Source organism: Salvelinus fontinalis, chromosome 18, assembly GCF_029448725.1.
Source record: "Salvelinus fontinalis isolate EN_2023a chromosome 18, ASM2944872v1, whole genome shotgun sequence".
NCBI lineage: Eukaryota > Metazoa > Chordata > Actinopteri > Salmoniformes > Salmonidae > Salvelinus > Salvelinus fontinalis.
The window spans coordinates 30,044,544-30,070,964 of NC_074682.1; the positions used below are offsets into that span (position 1 = coordinate 30,044,544).

At 43.6% G+C, this 26,421-nt stretch overlaps 1 protein-coding gene across 1 annotated transcript in view; it reads left to right on the forward strand.

Moving 5' to 3' along the window:
- The window catches only part of LOC129815263 (testis-expressed protein 264 homolog), an 88,229-nt gene that overhangs the window by 23,025 nt on the left and 38,783 nt on the right, over positions 1 to 26,421 (forward strand). The window contains exon 2 of the mRNA XM_055868901.1: positions 4,929 to 5,150. Coding sequence (XP_055724876.1) covers positions 4,929 to 5,150 — 222 coding nt within the window. The remainder of the gene's footprint in view (positions 1 to 4,928; positions 5,151 to 26,421) is intronic.

Below are 26,421 nucleotides of genomic sequence, written 5' to 3' on the forward strand. Positions count from 1 at the left end.
ACTCAATCATCAAGTTGGCAGACGACACAACAGTAGTAGGCTTGATTACCAACGACGATGAGATAGCCTACAGGGAAGAGGTGAAGGCTCTGGGAGTGTGGTGCCAGGAAAATAACCTCTCACTCAACGTCAACAAAACAAAGGAGATGATTGTGAACTTCAGGAAACAGCAGAGGGAGCACCCCCTTATCCACATCGATGGGACTACAGTGGAGAAGGTGGAAAGCAGGTTCTTCTACACCTGCATTGCATGCTGTTTGGGGTTTTAGGCTGGGTTTCTATACAGCACTTTGTGACATCAGCTGATGTAAGAAGGGCTTTATAAATACATTTGATTGATTGAAATACATTTGAAGTACCTTGGTGTACACATCACTGACAAACTGAAATGGTCCACCCACACAGACAGTGTGGTGAAGAAGGCAACAGCACCTCTTCAACCTCAGGAGGCTAAAGAAGTTTGACTTAACACCTAAAACCCTCACAACTTTTACAGATGCACAATTGAGAGCATCCTGTCGGGCGGTATCACCGCCTGGTATGTCAACTGCACCGCCCACAACCACAAAGCTCTCCAGAGGGTGGTGCGGTCTGTCCAACACATTACTGGGGGCAAACTTGCTGGACATCTGCAGCAACCGATGCCATAGGAAAGCCAAAAATATCATCAAGGACATCAACCATCCGAGCCACTGCCTGTTCACTCCGCTATAATGCAGAAGGCGAGGTCAGTACAGGTGCATCAAAGCTGGGACCGAGAGACTGAAAACAGCTTTTATCTCAAGGCCATCAGACTGCTAAACAGCCATCACTAGCAATTCAGGGTTGGCTGCCCAAAAAAGAAACGTCCTCTCACTGTCAACTGTGTTTATTTTGAGCAAACTTAACATTTGTAAATATTTGTATGAACATAACAAGATTCAACAACTGAGACAAAAACTGAACAAGTTCCACAGACATGTGACTAGCAGAAATTGAATAATGTGAACGTGAAAAAAGGGGTGTCAAAATCCAAAGTAACAGTCAGTATCTGGTGTAGCCACCAGCTGCATTAAGTTCGGCAGTGCATCTCCTCCTCATGGACTGCGCCAGATTTGCCAGTTCTTTCTGTGAGATGTTACCCCACTCTTCCACCAAGGCACTTGCAAGTTCCATCACCCCTGGTGAGATAAATCCGCCACTCGTCAGTGAAGAGCACTTTTTGTCAGTCCTGTCTGGTCCAGCGACGGTGGGTTTGTGCCCCGTTGTTGCCGGTGATGTCAGGTGAGGACCTGCCTTACAACAGGCCTACAAGCCCTCAGTCCAGCCTCTCTCAGCCTATTGCGGACAGTCTGAGCACTGATGGAGGGATTGTGCGTTCCTGGTGTAACTCGGGCAGTTGTTATTGCCATCTCATTCTGGATTTTTTTGTTGTTATTCTGTCTCTCACTGTTCAAATAAACCTACCATTAAAATTATAGACTGATAATTTCTTTGTCAGTGGGCAAACGTACAAAATCAGCAGGGGATCAAATACATTTTTCCATCACTGTATGTGTTTTGGGTAAAATTAACATTTTTATTTTATTCTATTAACTACTGACAACATTTCTCCCAAATTCCAAATAAAAATATTGTCATTTAGAGCATTTTTTTGCAGAAAATGACAACTGGTCAAAATAATAAAAATCTATTTTCTTCCAGGACAACCTTGTACGTGGCTTGATTCATGTGTCCTTCACACAGACAAATCTGCCCGATTCCAGCCTTACTGAAGCACCCCAAGATCATCACCGATCCTCCACCAAATTTCACAGTGGGTGCGAGACACTGTGGCTTGTAGCCCTCTCCAGGTCTCGCACCCACTGTGAAATTTGGTGGAGGATCGGTGATGAACCGGTGATGATCTCCCCTGGAAAAAAGCATCTAGACCATATTTCCCTATACTACTGAGCTAGCATTTGGTTTGCAACAGTTGTGGTTTGTCTAAACCTTGCTGTCTGACCTGTGTAACAATGTTGCAGGTTTTTTTGGCCACCGTGCCATGCATATGAATGTGAAGAGACTGACTGACAGCTTCTCTGAACCAGACAAATTAATTTATCATGATCATTATAATGGATACAGTATATCCAAAGAAATTGCAATAGAAACAAATCTAAAACAAACAAATTCCCCCCGCCCTCCACCACAACTTTTCCCCCTGGAGACACTGAGCCAAATCAGGGGTTCTCAACTCCAACAACCCTACTCTACAGTAACTAACTGTTCTGGAGTTACAGTAGCTAACTCACCCTGGGGATAAAGTGACATACAGAGAATGGACTCATGGACTCACGGTCTCCATATCTCCTTCCTCACGCTTCACGTAGCAGTGTGTTGGTCGGCCTTGAACGATGGAGATTGCAAGGAGACAGGGAATTCCCAGAGGCCTTTTCCCTGGCTAGTTGTGAAGGGATATGTACGGAGAGGAGTTGGCAAGCAGGTAGCCTAACGGTTAACCCCCTAGAGTTGATGTCCACGCCCCTGCGGAAATCTAATTAGCATAATAATAAAAAATCCACAGAAAGTATAAGTCTCAATCCACAGTATCGCCAATGTCACATCTGCGCAGAAAGGTGACAGTGCTAGAGCGGTGTTTGTCAGACCATGAGGCATCCCGAAAATTGGTCTTCTCACAAAATCGTCTGAAGCGTCCGAACGGTTTGGCCTACAAACTATTATGACCCCTCTATGGAAAGATGAGACTCTCTGACCATGATGGTGTACATGTCGGTTGTTTTGCTCTAGGTTGTCCACAGGCCTCATAAGACTCATCTGGAGGTCCCCCGTTACCAGTTGAAAAAATGAATGGAAGTACAGTACATTACCAAAAGTATGTGGACATGTGCTCGTCCAGCATCTCATTCTTAATCATGGGCAATAATATGTTATTGTTGGTTTCCCATTTGCTGCTATAACAGCCCCCACTCTTCTAGGAAGGCTTTCCACTAGATGTTGGAGCATTGCTGTGGGGACTTGCTTCCATTCAGCCCCAAACTTTCATGAGGTCGGGCACTGATGTTAGGCGATTAGGCCTGGCCTTCAGTCGGCGTTCAACATATCGAGGAAAAGCAATAAGAACGTTCCGAATGCAACCCCTGTCCTGTCCTCTCTACACCTGCTGGGACTTAGGATATGAAAATTGGTGAGAAATCAGCCGTTTGATTGGCCATTGGTTTGTACACAATCCGGAGGTAATTTCGGATGTCCCATGAGTCTTAATTTGAATTAAGTGGCTCCTCTTTTTCTACCATTTTATGGACGATTCGATCCCCAGATTGGAGAGAGAACCACCAAGCACAACTGAGCAGCCAAATGTAGCAATCAGTGTCTTAGAGCCTAACAAGAGCCTTGCTCTTAACATTGCCTGCCAACTGTGCTGGATTCTAAAACTTGTCGTTCAATTGTATTTATTTATTTGTGTAAAAATTGTTTTCCATTTATTTGTGCCAAATTAGTTTTCCTTTCACATGGTTTGTTAAGCTGTTTTCTGCCAGCCTATATTCTGTCTCTTCTTTGTGACTCATCCGTTTGTTAGAAGGTGGACATTTTGGGAGACTGAAGGAACCGTCTGTCTGTGAAATTGGTTGGCTATTTTTCAGACAGTGGACAAATCTTTTTTTTGGGGGGGGGGGCTTGTAGACTTTGATGGGCATAGATACAGGTGGGTTTAGATAAAGGCAGTGTTTACAACAATAGTGGTTTTGCAGTCCTTAACTGCTGCGGCAGGCTTCAGGGGGTTGTTGAGGGAGGGAGAAAGAAAGAGAGGAGGCATTCTTCTCATCCATGGAGGCAGTTTGCATGTATAATTACAGGCTCTCTGAGTGACTGTAATGAGAGAAAGGTGTAGGGACAGAACAACAGCAATAGTGCGAGTCGGAAGCGAGGGAGGTCAATTTGGAAATTGTTCCACGGTTGAGGCTGAGGACAAACATATTGACACATTTTCAGATTGTTTTTAGAATAATCTGATGTGAAGGAATACTAGCATCATGATACATGATTGCTGTAGAACTAACGCTGCAGATAGCAGTACTGGGTGATTTGAAAAGATATAGTCAATCAATCAATAATATAATAATTATTTTAGCAAAAATGTTTATTTTTAATGTACAATCTGTAGAAGCTATGAGAATAGAAAGGTTCAGTACTTTTGTGAAGCATCACAGCACGGTTGAAAAATATATGGCAAATAGAAATCCAAAATGGAGGGTGTTAAGAGATAGATGGGTGGGGTTGAATGGAGCTGAAGGGTGGGACTAATAACAAGAACCAATGTAAAACATACAGGGTTTGTAAAATGTATATTGGTTCAGAAATGTTGTGAAATGGCACAGTTAGAAATAGAAATCAAACTGGACGGACTTCAGAAATAGAGGAAGGACTAAAAACAAACAAAATATAACTATTGTAAAATAGATTGTGTCTGTAAAATGTATAAAATATGTTTAAACTGAAGGTAGAAGCCTAAGTGTTATTGTTTATTAGTTTATTCCAATTGGAGGGAGGGTGGTAGGGTTTGCGGGGAATAATAAAGGTATATTCTAAAAAAAAAAAGTACATATGACTATATAGGTATGTGTATGTATATATGTGTATATGGATATATATATTTACCCCAAAAAGATATGGGGGATTGGAAATGATGCAGACAATTACATTGATGGAAGCAACAATCTTTCCGCAATATTAAGCTGATTCACCCCTAAAAAAAAATATCATGATACATGATTGCTGTATAAACACCACAAATAGGCAACAGCCCAATAGAAACTAAAGCAATCACATTAAATGCAAACAGACTGTTGTCACATCAGATTGTTAATTTCCGCCTCAGTGAGATTTAACCTTTTGCTGACAAGACTCTCTCTCTCCCTCCCTTCCGTCCTTCTTTCCTTTTTCTCTAGGTGATAGGAGAGAAGTGTCGCTGTGCTGTGGGTAGTGTCCTGAGTGAGGGCGATACTAGGCCCAGTGAGGAGCTCCAACAGATCTATGAGAAGTTTGGTTTCCGGGTCTTCAGCTTCCCAGAGGTCACTCACGTGGTCAGCGCCTCCTTTCCCCACAGGACGCCCCTGTCAATCTTCTTTGGGGTGCAGAGAGTCTACCCCCAGCTGGAGAGCTACATCAAGGTAATTATATACAGTATGACTGACTGCCTTCTGTTTTCTCCTCCGCCTCTCACCCCTTTATCCATGGTCTCCTCTATTCGTCCCTACATTTACATTTAAGTCATTTAGCAGACGCTCATTTAACATTTTTTATTTAACTAGGCAAGTCAGTTAAGAACAAACTCTTATTTTCAATGACGGCCTAGGAACAGTGGGTTAACTGCCTTGTTCAGGGGCAGAACGACAGATTAGTACCTTGTCAGCTCGGGGATTTGAACTTGCAACCTTTCGGTTACTAGCCCAACGCTCTAACCACTAGGCTACCCTCCCTATCCATCCTTATCTATGCTGTCCTGTCCTGTACCCTAAGAACCATCCATTCCCTAGGCCAAGTCCTCCATGTTTACTCCAGCCTTTAACCCAACACTCCCCATCCCTCCCTTGTATCCACTGACCCAGTACAGCAGCAGGCCTGGGGCGGCTGGGAAAGTGAGTCATTGCGGAGTCTGAGCCGTGGGTTTCTCAAGGGTTAATTAGGTAGCATTCTGGTACAGGTGGCATCACCATGGGCAGCCAGCCCATGGTGTAGCAACGTGTGTGTGTGTGTGTGCGTGTGCACGCAAGTGAATGTCTGCCTCCCCTGCCACATTCCCTGGCTGGCGATGCCATCTGCCCTGGGCCTGACGCTGCTAAAGTCTGGCCAGCGTCACTCAGTGGCACTTGACCCATCTGTATAAGTTGCTTTGGACTCTGACAAATGATTTTCGTTACATCTAAGGAACATTAAGTTTTGTCTTTCATTGCATGGTTCCCAGCTTCAGGGCTTAAACAATCGTAACCGTCCGATACAGTCTTGTGCCAGTTGCCTCTACCTCCTAGACCTATACCCCATCTGCCTTCTGTCATGGGGATTTACAAATTACTATTCATCTTTAGCTCCTGGCATTGGTACTTTATGAGGCTGGGGATGTTTCAAATATGTGACCGATCAACTCTTTTCAGAGTTATGTTGCAAAATTTGAAATTGTGTTTTTTACATTGGATAAAAGTACAGACTGTGGAACAATGGGAAAGTAAATCTGGTTTGGATGTTGATAAACATGTAACCCCACTTTTGCAAAAGTAGCCCCTTAATGTTTTGTTACACCAACAGGAGAGTTCTTCTTTGTCTACACCCATTCAGCATCGTTCCAAACTCTGTCAACTTCTTCCTTGACAACAATACTGTTGATCGCCGTTTCTTCCCCATCACTGCCATCAGAAGACTACAATGTCTGTTTCAATGAAAATGTTTTTACTTAAATCAGGGATTTCCTCATCGTCTGATTTTATTTTCAGAGTCCGAGAGAGTCAGCATGGCACGATCGTCCTCCAGAAAGTAGTCTTTCCCTCTGGTCTTTGTCGATAGCGCCTGCTTAATTCAGGGAAGCAATGTTGTTGAGAGCAGTAGCAACACTTTTACAGTTCTCAATGGCCACTATATCTTTCAAAAAAGCTGTGGTAGCAAGGGTTATCTACACATACTGAGCAGCTCATGTTATAGACAGAAGCATGCTACATGGCATGTCCAGCCCATCCATTATCTCATCCAATCATGGCTAGCGGGCTAGTCTTTCTTCCCGTGGGTAAACCAACTAGGCTCGTAATTTAACCATTTTATTTGTATTTACAGATGGCATACAAGTTTGTTATTAAGGCACATGAAAGTTCACATGTTCCAGAAGGCATTTCTGCCAGAAAACCTTCAAATGCCTCTCCAGTGAAGTAGTGACAAGCGACATACACCTAGCTTACTGAAACGGCTCACATATGATTGCTGTCTATTTAATCATCTGTCTGAGTCATGGTACATTTCCCAGTTTTAGTGCTAAACCAGTCTTTTACTGGGTTTTTTTGAAATATTGAATTTGTTGTTCTACTGACTAGGTGAAAGGTGAGCTCTGAGTGTTGGAAAACATTGAGGGAAGCAGAAAAATCTAGGCTATACAGTAGTAGTAGGTGTGAGTGATTGTGTTTATTTGCGTGAGTTGGTGTGTGTATTGTGTGCGAAACTCATTTTGATTAATGAGTTCATGTCCATTTATAACCCCTAGTGACAGTGGGTGTTTGCAGTGGCGGTCTAAGGAAGACAGATTCCTACAGTGTATTCACTTATTGTGAAATGTTTTAATTATAAATGTTTCCTATCCACCTCATGAACTAGGCCTAAAAATGTTGGTGAGAGAATGGAATTCACTTTCATGTTTATTTGGGTATTTAACATTCATATCCATCATGCTTGCATAGTGTCTCTCCTTACTGCTTTTCTTCTGAAGGCATTTTGTATCTGTCCTCCCCCTCTCATTTTAAACACAGTGATTCACTATGTGAGCTGTATCAGACCCTGAATGTATGTGGTCTCTCTTGGTCAGATCTCTGGGGAGTTATCCTCCCAGTTGCATAGGGAGCATCTCTCTGTTTCTCTCTCTGTGTGTGTGAATGAGTTGAAAGAATACGCATGCTGTTCTTTCAGACAAATTCGGTGTCAGTAGACTCCCTAGACCCTACCAGAATGACTTCTCATAAAAGCATGATTTGATTTTCTTACCCTCAGTCCTTAACCTTATCATATAAAATGTGTCATGATAAGAAAACAGCATTCAGTTATACCCATTGATTTCCACTTAGGTGTTATAGAATCTGTGTAGACTTACTCAGCAGAAGCTGTGGTGAAACATCATTATGAAAGACAGCTTTTCTGTCTCCACTGACTCTCTGTACACTACTTTCATCCCTGAGAGATGCTGTGTAGCAAGTTCATTTTGTATCTGGTCGTGGTTGTAAGAGGAGAGCAAGATAATAAGAATCTCCCATAGTTTTTTTGGTTATGCACTCGCACCTTTTTCTCTTAAAAAAAAATAAAGCCGGACATGATTAGTTTAATTCAAGTGTTCTGCCTTTTCTCTTATTTATCTTTCTTTACCGGTGATAGGCTACAATATTCAAAGTTATATTTTTAAGAGCCTCTTGAAAACCAAACGTTGCATAAAAACCTTGTTACATACATTTTATTTGATGGATTATCCATGGAAACAATTTGACCTTGATTCTGAATCATAATATGAACTATATCTGCATAAATCTACACCTGAGTAATTTGATGTCAAGTGGCAGAGCGTATTGTGTGGCCAACCACTGATGTTCTGTGTGCTTCTTCACGCACACTTTGTTAGCTTTTTAATTTTGTTCAAGATGCAAGGGGATCCTCATGGCAATGAATCAAAACACAATGTGAGTGAACATCAACTACTGGAGGGGGAGAATGGGCATGGAGTGAAACACTCGTGCTGCTAATGTTTTATTCATGAGTAATGAATGTGTAGTTAACAACACTGCAACATATAATGCCCTGTGGGGTTTGACCATGCCACATGCCACAAAGCGTGAATTAAAAGTACGTATCTCAGAGAATCGTAGAACCATTTGGTGCAAAAACTTGACTTACCCAGTTGCGGCCCACTTTTTGGAAGCAAACCACTCGATTTCGTCTCTGCGTTATATTGGCATCGAACATGTCACCCTCCCTAGGAGAGGGGGTGACCTTGATAATTTATTGTTAAAACGAGAGGCTGCCTGGATCTTTAATTTAAAGACCCTTGCTCCCTTCGGTCTCAACGTAGACTTTGATCTGAAGCCATTCTTGTGATTATTGTGACTTTGCCATTAGAATTGTTTGTAAGCTTGTGTAGATGTTGGACATTACATTTTTGCATCTGAGCTCCTAGAGTGTGCGGCTCTCCTTTTATTTTCAAGTTTTCCACTCCGCTAGCCAGCACCTCGCTTAACTTCTTGACGCACGGATCCCTTTAGCGGGATCATTTTCGTAAACAACCGCTGAATTGCAGAGCGCCAAATTCAAAAAAATTGCAAAAAATATTTATATTCATGAAATCACAAGTGCAATATAGCAAAACACAGCTTAGCTTGTTGTTAATCCACCTGTCATGTCAGATTTTGAAAATATGCTTTACAGCGAAAGCAATCCAAGCGTTTGTGTGAGTTTATCGATCACTAGACAAAACATTAAGAACACCTAGCAGCAATGTATATTGGTCACGAAAGCCAGAAAATCAATCAAATTAATCGCTTACCTTTGATGATCTTCAGATGTTTGCACTCCAGTTACTTCCAGTTACACAATAAATGTTCCTTTTGTTCGATAAAGATTACTTTTACATAAAAAAACTCCATTTGTTTGGCGCGTTATGTTCAGTATTCCACAGCCTTAGGCAGGTCATCAAGGCTTGACGGAAATTCCAAAAAGTATCCGTAAAGTTCGTAGAAACATGTCAAACGTTTTTAATAACCAATCCTCAGGTTGTTTTTAACATCAATAATCGATAATATTTCAACCGGACTGTAAACTATTCAATACTGGAGAGAAAGAAAATGTCGAGCAACCAGTGTCGAGCGCATGAACTAATGTAAGGACCTCCGTCTATCCACTGACGCGTTTTTGTAAATCTCGCTCATTTTTCAGAATAAAAGCTTGAAACAATGTCTAAAGACTGTTCACACCCGGAGGAAGCCATTAGAAAAGGAATCTGGTTGATATCCCTTTAAATGGACGAAAGGCAGGCAATGGAACAGTGATTTTTCAAAATAAGAGTCACTTCCGGGTTGGATTTCGTCAGGTTTTTGCCTGCAAAATCAGTTCTGTTATACTCACAGACAATATTTTGACAGTTTTGGAAACTTTAGAGTGTTTTCTATCCTACTCTGTCAATTATATGCATATTCTAGTATCTAGACCTGAGAAATAGGCAGCTTACATTGGGAACGTTATTTTTCCAAACATAAAAGTTCTGCCCCCTAGCTTCAAGAGGTTTTAATAGGTGTGCGTTTCTTTTTCTTCTAGATTATGACCATGCCACGTAAACACGCAGGTAACACACACACACACACACACACACACACACACACACACACACACACACACACACACACACACACACAGAGTTGATGACCCCGCTTGGTAGCATCATCCTCACTCAAATCATAGTGACTGGCTGTTTGCATTAGCCACTTAGCCGATATAGCCCCTTGGCTGATATAGCCCCTTTTTTTAAACTACTCCCATATGTAAGATCACAGCCTGTCACAGAAAGTAGCCCAGCACCCTCTGTACTTATTACATGCTCCTCCATATCAAATCTATATACCCTGGGCCCAATCCAATATCGAGACTGCCACGAGTCACGACCATCTCTCATTCTGCCGCCATTACGCTGACCACCTGTCTGTTTTTAGCTCCTCTGTCTGTGTGGTGTGTGTGTGCGCAGTGTTTCCCCTAGGATTTCTTTCAGCAGCAGTGGCAAAGGTAGCGGGGGGTTTAGGTGCATGACCTGGAGGAGATTTTGTTTGTCGAATGACTGAAAAGGTCACTTCTGGTGACTTTAAAAAAATACATTCTACTCCATAATGCATTAAAAGTTAATGATGTTGACGCCATCTGAAATAGAACTGATGCGTGCCACTGTAGGGAGATGATGAGGAGCAAGTGCTGGTTGTACACTCCTGGCTCTCATTTGTGCCACTGCTCGCTCTGTTTGCTACAAATATACACTACTGTTCAAAAGTTTGGGGTCACTTATTGAAAGAGAAGCACATTTTTTTTGTCCATTACAATAACATCAAATTGATAAGAAATAAATGTGTAGACATTTGTTAATGTTGTAAATGACTATTGTAGCTGGAAATGGCAGATTTTTTATGGAATATCTACATTGGCGTACAGAGGCCCATTATCAGCAACCATCACTCCTGTGTTCCAATGGCACATTGTGTTAGCTAATCCAAGTTTATCATTTTAAAAGGCTAATTGATCATAAGAAAACCCTTTTTCAATTATGTTATAACAGCTGAAAACTGTGGTGCTGATTAAAGAAGCATTACAACTAGTCTTCTTTAGACTTGTTGAGTATCTGGAGCGTCAGCATTTGTGGGTTCAATTACAGGCTAAAAATGGCCAGAAACAAATACCTTCCTTCTGAAACTCTTCAGTCTATTCTTGTTTTGAGAAATGTGAGAAATTGCCAAGAAACTGAAGATCTGTTACAACGCTGTGTACTACTCCCTTCACAGAACATTGCAAACTGTCTCTATCCAGAATCAAAAGAGGAGTGGGAGACCCCAGTGCACATTTGAGCAAGAGGACAAGTACATTAGTGTGTCTAGTTTGAGAAACAGATACCTCACAAGTCCTCAACTGGCAGCTTCATAAAACAGTACCGGCAAAACACCAGTCTCAACATCAACTGTGAAGAGGCGACTCCGGGATGCTGGCCTTCTAGCCAGAGTTCCTATGTCCAGTGTCTGTGTTATTTTGCCCATTTTAATATTTTATTTTAATTGGCCAGTTTGAGATATGGCTTTTTCTTTTCAACTCTGCCTAGAAGGCCAGCATCCCGGAGTCGCCTCTTTACTGTTGACGTTGAGACTGGTGAGGGAGGAGGATGTCTTCCCTGTAAAGCACAGCGTTGAGGTTACCTGCAATGACAACAAGAAAGGCCTTTAGTATCCTAAGTTTTCATAACTGTGACATTAATTGCCTACCGTCTGTAAGCTGTTAGTGTCTTAACGACCGTTGCACAGGTGCATGTTCATTAATTATTTATGGTACATTGAACAAGCATTGGAAGCAGTGTGTAAACCCTTTACAATGAAGATCTGTGAAGTTATTTGGATTTTTACAAATTATCTTTGAAAGACAGCGTCCTGAAAAAGGGCCGTTTATTTTTTTGCTGAGTGTGTGCGTGTGTGTGACAGTGTACCACTGGGTCATGTGCAGTCCTGCTCATATGTGATCTTCTTCATCTTTGATGGCTCCCCTGCCCTCTGTAACCCTCCACTGTGTGTGTGTGTGTGTGTGTGTGTGTGTGTGTGTGTGTGTGTGTGTGTGTGTGTGTGTGTGTGTGTGTGTGTGTGTGTGTGTGTGTGTGTGTGTGTGTGTCCTGTTACCCTCCACTGGCTTCCATCACAACTATAAAGAGTGCTGAGTGTCTGGGGACTTAGGGATTGAGGTATGACTGCGCTGTGTGTGTGCACGCAGCAACAGCCAGAGGTTGTGCCATGCCGAGGCCTAGCGTGGCCCATCCATCCCCCAGTGATGTTAATATGATTATCCATTATTAATGATGTCATCTTCCAGCATTAGGGTTTTATGTTAGACATCAGGTCTCTCTCCCAGGAGTGTACTTCCAGTGCAGACTCTTAACAGTGGAAGGAAGCAGACAAGTCCACCAGTCCAGTGCAACGCCTAGGCCAGGCCTTATATACAATGGCCACATCTGTTGAACCTTAAACCTCATTTTCTGTCCGCACAATAACATTTTCTCTGTTGGAATGTCCACACACTAGCATACTACTCAGAATGAAGTAATGTCTTGGCTAGGCATTGTAAGTGGTCTGATAGTAGGGAGATTTGAACATAGCCAATGTCTCTTATCGCTGTCTATTTACAGGCTATTTCATTATGATCTGCCGTTCAATATTCCTATTCACAATCTGTCAGCAAACTCCAAGTGGGTGTGATGGGCTGTAGCCTGCCTCATACTCCTGCACATCAACTCGGTACTGCTATTCCCTGTATATAGCCATGTTATTTTATTCGTTGGTTTGTAATCTTTATCTTCAACTCTGCATTGTTGGTAAAGGACCCAGAAGTAAGCATGTCACTGTTAGTCTACACCTGTTATTTATTAAGCATGTGACAAATAATATTTGAGTTGATGACAATTGAAAGCTCTGTGGAGACGCTCTTTTAAGATGGTACTTGTAATTAAGCTCTCTTTTCAAAAGGCACGTTGCCCACTGCTCCGTGGAGTTGTCTTTTTTTCTTTTCTTTTTTTTCTTCACCTTTATTTAACCTGGTAGGCCAGTTTAGAACAAGTTCTCATTTACAACTGAGACCTGGCCAAGATAAAGCAAAGCAGTGTGACACAAACAACAACACAGAGTTACACATGGAATAAACAAACGTACAGTCAATAACACAATAGAAAAGTCTATATACAGTGTGCAAATGGTGTAAGGCAGTAAATAGGCCATAGTAGCGAAGTAATTACAATTTGGCAAATTAACACTAGAGTAATAAATGTGCAGATGATGATGTGCAAGTAGAAATACTGGAAATACTGGTGTGCAAAAAAGTAAATAAAACAATATGGGGATGAGGTAGGTAGTTGGATGGGCTGTTTACAGATGGGCTGTGTACAGCTGCAGCGATCAGTAAGCTGCACAGATAGCTGATGCTTAAAGTTAGTGAGGGAGATATAAGTCTCCAACTTCAGCGATTTTTGCAATTTGTTCCAGTCATTGGCAGCAGAGAACTGGAAGGAAAGGTGGCCAAAGCAGGTGTTGGCTTTGGGGATGACCAGTGCGATATACCTGCTAGAGCGCATGCTAGAGGTGGGTGTTGTTATGGTGACCAGTGAGCTGAGATAAGGCAGAGCTTTACCTAGCAGAGACTTATGAATGACCTGGAGCCAGTGGGTCTGGCGACGAATATGTAGCGAGGGCCAGCCGACGAGAGCATACAGGTTGCAGTGGTGGGTGGTATAAGGGGCTATGGTCACAAAACGGATGGCACTGTGATAGACTGCATCCAGTTTGCTGAGTAGAGTGCTGGAGGCTATTTTGTAAATGACATCGCCGAAGTCGAGGATCTGTAGGATAGTCAGTCTTACGAGGGTATGTTTGGCAGCGTGAGTGAAGGAGGCTTTGTTGCGAAATAGGAAGCCGATTCTAGATTTCATTTTGGATTGAGATGTTTAATATGGGTCTGGAAAGAGAGTTTACAGTCTAACCAGACACCTAGGTATTTGTAGTTGTCCACATATTTTAAGTCAGAACGTCCAGAGTAGTGATGCTAGTCGGGCGGTTGGGTGCAGGCAGCGATCGGTTGAAGAGCATGCATTTAGTTTTTCTAGCGTTTAAGAACAGTTGGAAGCCATGGAAGGAGTGTTGTATGGCATTGAAGCTCGTTTGGAGGTTTGTTAGCACAGTGTCCAAAGAAGGGCCAGATGTATACAGAATGGTGTCGTTTGCGTAGAGGAGGATCAAGGAATCACCCGCAGCAAGAGCGACATTGTTGATATATACAGAGAAAAGAGTCGGCCCGAGAATTGAACCCTGTAGTACCCCCATAGAGACTGCCAGATGTCCGGACAACAGGCCCTCCAATTTGACACACTGAACTCTATCTGAGAAGTAGTTGGTGAATCAGGCGAGGCAGTCATTTGAGAAACCAAGGTTGTTGAGTGCCTATTCAGTATACGGTGATTGACAGTCGAAAGCCTTGACCAGGTCGATGAAGACGGCTGCACGGTACTGTCTTTTATTGATGGTGGTTATGATATCGTTTAGTACCTTGAGCATGGCTGAGGTGCAACCGTGACCAGCTCAGGAACCGGATTGCACAGCGGAGAAGGTACGGTGGGATTTGAAATGGTCAGTGATCTGTTTGTTAACTTGGCTCTCGAAGACTTTAGGAAGGCAGGGCAGGATAGATATAGGTCTGTAACAGTTTGGGTCTAGAGTGTGACCCCCTTTGAAGAGGGGGATGACCGCGGCAGCTTTCCAATCTTTAGGAATTTTGGACAATACTAAAGAGAGGTTGAACAGACTGGTAATAGGGGTTGCAACAATGAAGGCAGATAATTTTAAAAAGAGCGGGTACAGATTTGTCTAGTCCAGCTGATTTGTACAGGTCCAGGTTTTGCAGCTCTTTCAGAACCTCTGCTATCTGGATTTGAGTGAAGGAGAAGCTGGGGAGGCTTGGGCAAGTAGCTGTAGGGCAATTAGCTGCAGGGGATGTGGAGCAGTTGGCCGGGGTTGTGGTAGCCAGGAGGAAAGCATGGCTGGCCGTAGAGAAATGCTTAATGAAATTCTCGATTATCGTGGATTTATTGGTGGTGACAGTGTTTCCTAGCCTCAGTGCAGTGGGCAGCTGGGAGGAGGTACTCTTATTCTCCATGGACTACAGTGTCCCAAAACTTTTTGGAGTTAGAGCTACAGGATGAAAAATTCTGTTTGAAAAAGCTAGCCAATGCTTTCCTAACTGACTGCGTGTATTGGTTCCTTACTTCCCTGGAAAGTTGCATATTGCGGGGACTATTCGATGCTAGTGCAGTCTGCCACAGCATGTTTTTGTGCTGGTCGAGGGCAGTCAGGTCTGGAGTGAACCAACGGCTTTATCTGTTCTTAGTTCTACATGTTTTGAAAAGGGCATGCTTATGTAAGATGGTGAGGAAATAACTTTTGAAGGATGACCAGGCATCCTCTACTGACGGGATGAGGTCAATATCCTTCCAGGATACCCGGGCCAGGTCGATTAGAAAGGCCTGCTTGTTTTTGGGAGCGTTTGGCAGTGATGAGGGGTGGTCGTTTGACTGCGGACCCATAGCGGATGCAGGCGATGAGGCAGTGATCACTGAGATCCTGATTGAAAATAGCAGAGGTGTATTTGGAGGGCAAGTTGGTCAGGGTGATATTTATGAGGGTGCCCATGTTTGCAAATTTAGGGTTGTACCTGGTGGGTTCCTTGATAATTTGTATGCGATTGAGGGCCTTTATCTTAGATTGTATGACGGCTGGGGTGTTAAGCATTTCCCAGTTTAGGTCACCTAACATAACGAACTCTGAAGATAGATGGGGGGGCAATCAATTCACATATGGTGTCCAGGGCACAGCTGGGAGCTGAGTGGGGTCTATAACAGATGGCAACAGTGAGAGACTTATTTCTGGAGAGATGCATTTTTAAAATTAGAAGCTTGATCTGTTTGGGCATAGACCTGGAAAGTGTGATAGCCTGCAAAGTTCTATCTCTGCAGTAGATTGCAACTCCTCCCCCTTTGGCAGTTCTATCTTGACGGAAAATGTTGTAGTTGGGGATGGAAATCTCAGAATTTTTGGTGGCCTTCCTAAGCCAGGTTTCAGACACGGCAAGGACATCAGGGTTGGCGGACGGTGCTAAAGCAGTGAGTAAAGCAGTGAGTAAAGCAAACTTAGTGAGGAGGCTTTCACGGTTACAGAAGTCAACAAATGAGAGCGCCTGGGGGGACACAGGACCTATTTTAACCTCTACATCACCCGAGGAACAGAGGTGGAGTAGGATGAGGGTACAGCTAAAGCTATTAAAACTGATCGTCTCATGCGTTAGGGACAGAGAATAAAAGGAGCATATTTGTGGGCGTGGTAGGATAGATTCAGGGCATAATGTACAGATAGGGGTATGGTAGGGTGCGGGTACAGTGGAGGTAAACCTAGGCATTGAGTGACAATAAGAGAGGTTGCATCTCTGGACGCACTAGTTATGCTGGGTGAGGTCACCGCATGTGTGGGAGCTGTGGCAAAAGAGGTATCTGAGGCATGTTGAGTGGGACTAGGGGTTCCACAGTAAACTAAAGCAATGATAACTATACTAAACAACAGTATACAAGGCATATTGACATTAGAGAGACACATAAAGCGAGGCATAAAGCTATCACAGGTGGTGATTGGGAGAGCTAGCTAAGACAACAACGGGTTAGACAACAACCGCTAATCAGCTAAGACAACAACAACAGGTAAAATGGCGATGAATGGGCAGAGAGGGTCAGTTAACTACACACATGGCCTGAGTTAGAGGCTGGGGCTGACAGATCAAAAAAATAAACAAAATTGAGTACCATGATTAATGAACAGTCCAGCAGGCATTCGCCATGTAGCCAAGTGATCATAGGGTCCAGTGAACAGCAATAGATGAAACAGGGAAGCCGCTAGGTAGTCGTTACTACGCTAGGAAGCAGAGACCCGGCATTTAAAAAATAAAAGTTAGCAGGCCGGGGCAGTAGAAGCGTCTTCACCGATGTCCGGCATGAGCCGGTTGAGGGCACAGCGGATGGAATTACGTCGGCAAACCAGTCCTGATGGATCGGCGGGGCTCCGTGTCGACAAAGGGTCCAGGCCAGTTTGCAAAAGAGGTATTGTAGTTGGAGTAATTTAGTTTGCTAGCCGGGAGATGCGCCTGGCTTGAGGCAACTGGTGCTAGCTTTGGGACAAGGGCATTAGCCACTATAGCCACTCGGTAGCCGCTAGCTAGCTAGCTGCGATGATCCGATGCAAAGGTCCAGAGCTTACGGCAAGAATCCGGTGATGTAGTGGATTCTTGTTGTGTTAGTCAAGAGTCCGGGAGGCATCAGCTGTGTAGCCGAGTGATCATAGTGTCCACTGAGCAGGCCGGGAGATGGGCCTCGCTCAAAGCTAGCTTCGATGAACAGGAGTAATGGTCCAGGGCTTACGGCAGGAATCTGGTGTTATAGTGGAGAACAACCAGGCTAAAAGCGGCTGGTGTCTGTGCTACAGGTATAGGCCGCTAGCAGTGGCTAACAATGATTAAATAGCTAGTAGCTGGTTAGCCTCTGATGGCTAGCCTCTGATGGAGGTGCTGGCTATAAGGTCTAAAAATAGCAGATCCGTATCACATTGGGTGAGGCAGTTTGCCGGAAGGTATATTTTAATTTAAAAATGGAAAAAGAGATTGAAATATATACAAAGAATGAAGAAAAAAAGAAAAAGAAAACACGGGAGAACGACAAACAACGTCTGCACTGCTACGCCATCTTGGATAGAATTATTCTTTTTTTTTTATCCATTCTGTTGCATCCAATTGCTTTTAGACCGGAAAGTCACACTCAAGGCTGTCATACATTTGAGATAATGAGATGTTTCTTAGCAGAGTGATATTGCTTAGATTTTCAGTGATAAATGGCGAGGATTATATGGACAGACGAGTCCAGTCTACACCACATGCGGTGGTCTGGGCTGTGTACTGAATTGTTACGTGGTCATGATATTCTGATGCTTTTGAAATAACACATCTTCCTTCTCTAGTCCCTTTTCTCTCATAAAGTATTATCATAGAGCCACACAGACAGGGATGAATGAAAGTCCACTTCTCATAACCAGCATCATGGGCAATATGGGATAGGCTTATATAGGGAAAACATGCAATAAAATGTCACCATGACATTTCATTTTATCACTGCACCTCTGGTACTAATATTAGATCTTATACAGATATTACATCATGGAGATTGTGAAAGCAGTGATATCCTGCCTCAAATGAAGTAAATTGTAGTATTATATTCACTAAAATCTACATGTGATGCCCTCCATTGTGGCGGGAAATAGTAGCCTAGTCTATGTCAGAATGAAACGTCTATGTTGTAACTCAATGTCGCATAAAAGATGCCTCTATACTGTCCCAATGAACAACGACTAGCCGAATGAGCTCATTTCAACCAGTCATTTTTTTAACCATATTTCAACCATTTTAGCCCACTGGGATAGTGTCTCGACTGTTACGTTCCCCAGCAAGAAAACCAAAAATTGACACTCAAACAAAAGGGGTAACTAACAAAGAGTCACTGACAACAACCAAAACAATACCGGTGGGGTTTTAGGAGGGGTTCTGAAAGACACTCATGGGGGTGTCCACTGAAAGTTGACTAGCAACAACAACTGGAACCTAAAAGACACCCACCATGAGACCCACTTAATTTGCCCAAGAAGAGGCAAACTAAATAAAAACCCACACCAAACGTAACGACAGGAAGCAAACCAAAAGGTGGAGCAAAACTAAAACGGGGAAGATCAGACAAAAGATTATTTTCCTAGAAATCAAAAAGGGAGAGCCATCTAAAGGTGCTGATTCTCCACATCTCTCAAGACAACTGGAGCACTGGGCCAGACACTCTTAAATATAACCTGGGCCAGCCCAGGTGAAATAACTTCCCACTAACGAGATGACAAACCAGCACAGGTGTAACACCAATCGGTGTGGCCCACGTGCTAATGTGCTAACTTGCTAACGTCCAACCTCGAAATATAAATGGAAAAACCAAAGCCTGTACCACCAGGCAGTTATGAGCCCTGGCCTGATACTGTGTGCTGAACATGTCTGTGGTGGCTGACACTCTGTGTGTCCCCCTGTGGTGCGACCTTTTCAGAGGAACTCATCAGTATTAAGCATGGCTGGCCTGTTATGGCAGAATGAGGGTCTGTCTGACTGGCAGACAGGAACTGAGTGGACGCCCCAGGGTAGAGGGCACAAGGGGGCTTGATATTTGGAAACCAAGACGGGAAACCATTGACCGGCCCTGGTGTTTGCTGTCTGACTTTTTAGGGCTATGTCACATCAAAGATGAGAGACGACCCTGGCGTCTTGAGACTGAGGTTTAGAGTTTTTTGGGGGGGGCTGGGATTGGAGTGGGGAGAAGAGGGGTGTAGAGGGGCACTAGTGTTGACATTTACAGAGATCTGAGGGTTAGTGAAACTGGCGACGTGGTCTCTCACCAGCACAGAGGGGGACTGACTTGAATATAAACCAACTGTTGGGAAATAAAGTCACTTTTGTCGAGTGACTGTCACTTACGGTGAGGCTAAATTAACATAATTGTTGTTTTCCTCAGCAAGATGCATGCTGATAGGGGTTTGTTTGTAGGTGAGTGTGGTTTGTGACTGGCAGCTAGCAGTGCTTATTAGCCTGGTCAGTCACAGGTCACAGGCTCAGGAACAGCTGCTAGTCCGCAGGGTCTGTGAAGCAGTAGGGCGCAGTTGTAAATGTCAGTAAAGGACATGGACGAAGTTGAAAAGGTGATGGAGAATGAGTGAAAGATAGACAGACCGAGAGAGGGAGATAAAGAGAGAGCCAGACAGGCAGGCAGAGAGTATGGGAGGGAGACAGTGTCGTGTAGGGGTGAAGCTTCTTAACAAGGCCTGGTCTTGGCCTGCCATCCAACTCTGGGTTTCCAGGTTCAGATGAATCATTTGGGCCTACAAGTTCATTAAGCCACTCTTTGGCCTGGGCTAGAAGGTCACCGGATAGGTGTGAGGATGGCTCAGACTCTCAAACACCTAAACTCTACTGCACATACATATGTAGGACCTTAATTTGAGCCAGTTTGCTACAGCAGGAACATAATCCTGCAGCGACAGGAAATATTAATTATTATGTGGATTATAATTAATGGATATTTTTGTTGGGATTGATACAGTTTGGGTAAGGGATAATCAAGTCTGAAATTTCAAAGTGGAAATTACAAACTTCAGAAGCCTTTTTTTAAACCTCAAATACACTACAAGTTTAACATTTTCTGTATTGCATGAAAGACCTCCTACAACAGGGTGATCAAATTAAGATCCTACATCTCTACAACTGGGGCATGCTTCAGAGTCACAGACACACATTCAAGTAGAGCAACACAGAAAGCAGATCACTATCTGTCACTCTTTTCATTAGTAACAGAGAGGTTTATTGGAATAAACCTCACAGACTCTTCTCTCGTGGCTCACACGAGTTCTGTACCTAGACGAAGGAAAGGAAGCACTTTTCCATTCTGACTTTGCTGTAGACTAACAATTGTACTTTCTGTCCATTGGGACTGATTCATTCCTGGAGAGGAATTAGTCAGAAGACATTTTTAAAATGCCTATTAGTTATCTCTCTGAGCCTCTCACTGTTTAAAGGAGTGGTCAAACACTGCGTGTGCATGTTGTGTGAGTGTGTAGGCTGTGTGTGTATGTGCCGGTGTGTTTATGGACTATCCATACAGAGGCATTCTGATGAGCTATCTCCATTTATCATAAATCCATCCTATTCTCTGATTCTCCTTCTGTTGCCTTGTAAACAATCTCCGGCACTAGGATGTTCAATTAGATGGGAAAAATGTGGTGCTTTATCAAGCTATGGAAATACAGGCTTTGTCTCCTTTTCAACAATTCAATAGTTAAATAAAGGTTAAATAAGAAAATGTATGGAATGAGGCTAAGGGGAAAATATGCAGGAATGTGCTGGGTCTATATGTTTAGCCTTAGACTAAATCATTTTACCAGAGAATATAGCCTAGCCATAGTCTAGGACAATGCTAATGAAATGCGAAGAACTCCACTCTCTTTGAGCCTATATGTTAACAACCATATCTTTCATTTTAGCAGAGTAGTTGAGGATACTGACAAAGAAATGTGAAGAATTATATCCATGTATGTGTTCCCTAGCTCTGAGCTCTTCCGTTTGCGAGTCAGGCTATCAGTTTGCTGTTTGGTCAGGTGAGGTGATGTCCAGTGAGAGAATGTAACTGAGACAGATATCAGACAGGGTCTGACCCTCTGAGCCAGGTCTGGTCTGTCCAGGGGCTGTGAGGAGCTCTGAGGTCCTTTCTCTCTCTCTCACTCGCCGTCTTTCTCTCACACACACAATCACGCACTCACTCACGGGGCTGTGTGGACCCCGCCAGTCAAGTGCTCAAACATGACTTTAGTCATCTGGCCACAGGGAATCCAAAGACATTTGTTAGCGCTAAATGTCACATTTGAATATGATTGATCCGATGTAGATTTTATTCCAGACGGCTGTCGCTCTGAATGAAGATCAGGCAGGAGGGGTGCACCAGCATATTTACTACCCATTTACTGTGGAAAGAGAGCTGTTTTATGGCCCATACAGATAGGATGGTTAGCTGGAGTTATAAAGTGACTATGATACAGATGTTTGTTGGGTGAGAGAGAGAGATGGGTGGAGAGGTGGAGCGGAGGCAGAGGAGGTTGTATCCCTCCTATACTCCTCCCCATCTCTGTCCCTCTTCATTTGTCCCTTATTCGCAATGTTTCTTCCCTCAGGGAAATGTCCCCTCAAACATTCACTTCATGTTGCCTACTTCATTAGTGTGGCAGTTGACCTTTCAGTTGACCCTGAGATGAGAAGTCAGCGAAGGTGATACAGTTGATCATTTGATCATGATGGAAGATGCGTCTTGGAGTGAATGTCAGATGTTAGTGCATATCCTTTGTGGATTAGAAAGTGAATAGTAAGGTTACGTTTCAATCTCACCAGTTCCCTCTCTCACCACAATTGATGCTGAAAAGCTAATCCATGCATTAATTTTCTCCTGAATTGATTATGGGAATGCAGTACTTGGGGGGCCTGCCTCCAAATTCAATTCATAAACTTTAGCTCATCCGAAACAGTGCCGCAAGGATTCTGATAGAAAAATTAAAAAAGTCTGCCCACATCACCCCCATCCTTGCTGATCTCCATTGGCTACCTGTTCCTCAAAGAATTAACTATAAAATTCTCCTCCTCGTCTACAAAGCCCTAAATGGCATCGGACCTATCTACCTGTCAGACCTACTATCCCCCTATGAACCTCCACGCACCCTACGTTCAAGCCACACCAAACTCTTCCATGTCCCCAGGACCAGGCTCCGCACAATGGGGGCCGTGCCTTTCCCTCCCACTCATCATGTCTGTTCGTCGAACATCTCATTCCAAAATCACGGGCATTAATATAGAGTTGCCCCCCCCCCCCCCCTTTTGCTTCTATAACTGTATCACATCCGGCCGTGATTGGGAGTCCCATAGGGCGGCGCACAATTGGCCCAGTGTCGTCCGGGTATGGCTGAGGTAGGTCGTCATTGTAAATAAGAATTTGTTCCAAACTGACTTGCCTAGTTAAATATATGTGTATATTTATGTACATTTTTACAAATATAACAGCCTCCACTCTTCTGGGAAAACTTTCCACTAGATGTTGAAACATTCCATTTAGCCACGAGCATTAGTGAGGTTGGGTACTGATGTTGGCCGATTAGGCCTGGCTTGCAGTCGGCGTTCCAATTCATCCCAAAGATGTTCAATGTGGTTGAGGTCAGGACTCTGTGCAGGCCAGTCAAATTTTTCCACACCGATCTCAACAAACCATTTCTGTATGGACCTCGCTTTGTGCATGGGGGTGAAATAGGAAAGGGCCTTCCCCAAACTGTTGCCACAAAGTTGGAAGCACATAATTTTCTAGAATGTCATTGTATGCTATAGTGTTAAGATTTCTGTTCACAGGAACTAAGGGGCCTGAACCATGATAAACAGCCCCAGACTGTGTGCGGCTGCTCGGCCACGCAAATCCATTTCATGAAGCTCCCAACAACGTTGCTTCCAGAGCCAGTTTGGAACTCGGTAGTTAGTGTTGCAACAGAGGATTTTTGCATGCTACGCGCCTCAGCACTTGGCGGTCCCGTTCTTTGAGCTTGTGTGGCCTACCACTTTGTGGCTGAGTCTTTGTGACTCCTAGCTGTTTCCACCAGTGGAGGCTGCTGACAGGAGGATGGATCATTATAATGGCTGGAATGGAGTAAATGGAATGGCATCAAACACATGGAAACCATGTATTTGATAACATTCCACTGATTCAGCTCCAGTCATTACCATGAGCCCATCCTCCCCAATTAAGGTGCCACCAACCTCATGTGGTTTCCATTTCATAATAACAGCACTTACTGTACAGTTGACCGGGGCATCTCTAGCAGGGCAGAAATTTGACGAACTGACTTGTTGGTTAGGTGGCATCCTATGACGATGACATGTTGAAAGTCACGGAGCTCTCTGCGTTCATGAAAACCACAACTTGGCTGAAATAGCCGAATCCACTAATTTGAAGGGGTGTCTACATACTATTGTATATATAGTGTATGTTGCCAATACTGTGTAGTCATTGGTTCATAGTAGTCTTGTGTTTTTGTGTGTATCAAACATAATAATACTCACTCTACAGCCATACCCCATCTAGTACTCACAGCCTGTCTACCAGTTCTAAGTCCTCCATGTTTTCTTACCCCTTATTAACCGTAGTGAAGTCTGCATAAGTTAGGTATCTTGTTGTTGATCATATCTCAGAAGATAAACATTGATGTCTGCAACCTGTGCTGAGAGCTAATCCTCCAGGTATCAGGCCCTACAACAGCCCCATCATAATACCCTGCTCGGTGGAGGGCATGTGGGCGCTTACGTGTGTGGTGTCGTGCGCAGCTGGCAGGCACTGCGGCGGGGACACTGGAGAGCCACTGGGAAGGCTACTTGTGTGGTGTCGTGCGCAGCTGGCAGGCGCCGCGGCCGCTGGGAAGGCTACATGTGTGGTGTGTTGTGGTGTGCAGCTGGCAGGCGCCGCGGCCGCTGGGAAGGCTACGTGTGTGGTGTGTTGTGGTGTGCAGCTGGCGGGCATCGCGGCCTTGGGCGCTGGGGAGGCTACGTGTGTGGTGTGAGGAAGTGTTCAGTCCGGACCTTTGGTGTTCACTGCTCCTATCGCTCACTTGTTCTTCTTGTCTTTCTCGCTCCCTCACTGTCTCCCCATTCTCTCTGTCTCTCTCTCTCTCTCTCCCTTTGTCACTCTTTCCCTTTGTCTCCATCTCTTTCTCTCCCCACATTAACACTCTCTGAGAAGGTGGTGTTAATCAGCCTCCACACCCAGAACAATAGCTTGAAACGCCACAGTGGTTTTAAGTCACAGATTTCCAGTATTAGGAAAATGAATTTTCTTGTATTGTCTGGGTTCCCACCTGTTACTTTTTCCTTCTTTGCAATGAAGATGAACAGTTTCTTTGTTTTGGAGGTTTTAAATAGAGAGGTGTGAGATTATCATTCTCTCCTGACTCTGACGCATGGCTAATTTCTGTTTGTGTAATGTTTTTGTTATTGTGTGTAAGGTGAAGCTGTGCTAAATAGAATGGTGTTAAAGCCTGCCGATGTTTTACAAACCTGCTAGCTGGAACTCTTCTGAGGTGGAAATTGTCTATTTTTTCCAACAACCCACAGAGTTTGCAGAATGCAGACTGACTTTCCCCCTCTGTACTTTATTTGGAAATAGTTTTGGACTGATGGTTTTGAACCAATTATCACACTCTGCCTGCCTGGCCAATATTGTCTTCCCCGCTGAAGATGCTGTGAAGAGTGTAACAGTTTAATCAAACAGATCAGTTCTATGTTAAGTAATTCTCCTTCTCATAAGGCCAGAACCAGGTCTGTTTGGTATTTGAAATAATGTATTTTGAAAAGTATCTGAAAAAACATTAAAATTGTAGGCTATTAATAGGAAATTATTTGAAAATACTTCCAATAGAAGTAGTTGATTTGAGCCACATTATTTGAAAAGACTCAAATACACAGAAAATGAGTATTTAAATAACAAATAATCAAATACACATTTGACCCCAGGTCTGAAATCTATAGATTTACCTGGCCAGATTCAATTCCAAAGGGCCAGTTCTTCATGGAATGATGTGTATTAGGCCTAGTTGAAATAGCAGCAGTAGATTGTACCTGTTGCCCAATCCTTGAACCTACCTGCAGACGAGATTACCAGTTACTTAGTGTGCTGCCTCTGGTTCATCATCTCTCAGTATCCAATGAAGCTTAACATAAGATAGAGAGACACATCCACAGCCTCTCCCACTCCTCCATCCTCCCTTCTGCTCTTTGGAATATCAGTTGAACCAACATCTCTAGAAAAGTGGGGAATCTATATAGACAGTTTCCCTGGTAACCAGTTTGCTCCTGTTAGTTGCTAAGCGAGAGGGAGAGTAAAACGTCCAGTCTGGTAGGCTTATAGCTGAAGGCTCTTCCATGTCATAGTTTGGTAAGATTATTAGTATCTCTGTGAACACCGTGGAAGCCTTATCAATGTCATAGTGCAGGCATCTACTTTTGGCAGGATGTGTAAAAATACCAACAACACATTCAAATTGTCTCATACTCACTATAGTTTTTTCTTATTATGCTGTGAGCCTTTGGGTCTGTGAACACCAAAGATCCTAAGCCTTTTCTACTGAGTGAAGTGCAGAGGATTAGGTCACGTGGTTGCGGTGAACCATTCAAAGCTACCTGGCACATGTTCAACAAGCCCATCTGTAGGTGGGTAATTGTCCACCTCACTATACTATAGATGTGGTAAAGAGGTCAATGAAACGCAGACCATGGGGGATAGAAGGACGCTGGATTGGCGCATACTCAACAAATCTGATCTAACAAACTTGATATTCATCAAATGATTGATGTTCTGTTACAGGCCCACAATCTGGTTACTAAAGTCTGATTTGAATGTTTTTTGCTGCATAACATTTAGAAGTAGTCCCTTTTCAGGTTTAGATGAAGTGACTGCTAAATGCTAACTCCCGTTCTTATAAGCTGGTAGCATAGCTAACAGAGAGAAGTCGGTGGTGGTAGTCAATGTCGTTTTTAACTGTAATGCAGTTGATTGGTGACGTTGACCTGTACATTGGGGTTGACATCCATACAAGCATTATACTTCAATTTTTACCTCAACATATAAACAATAGCCTGAATGTAGGCACATTTTGCTGGGGAGCAATGGGGAGATTCGGGATCTTTCCCCCACGGCATCTTTCCAAATAAAATCAAAGATTTGCAGATGTTATCGCAGGTGCA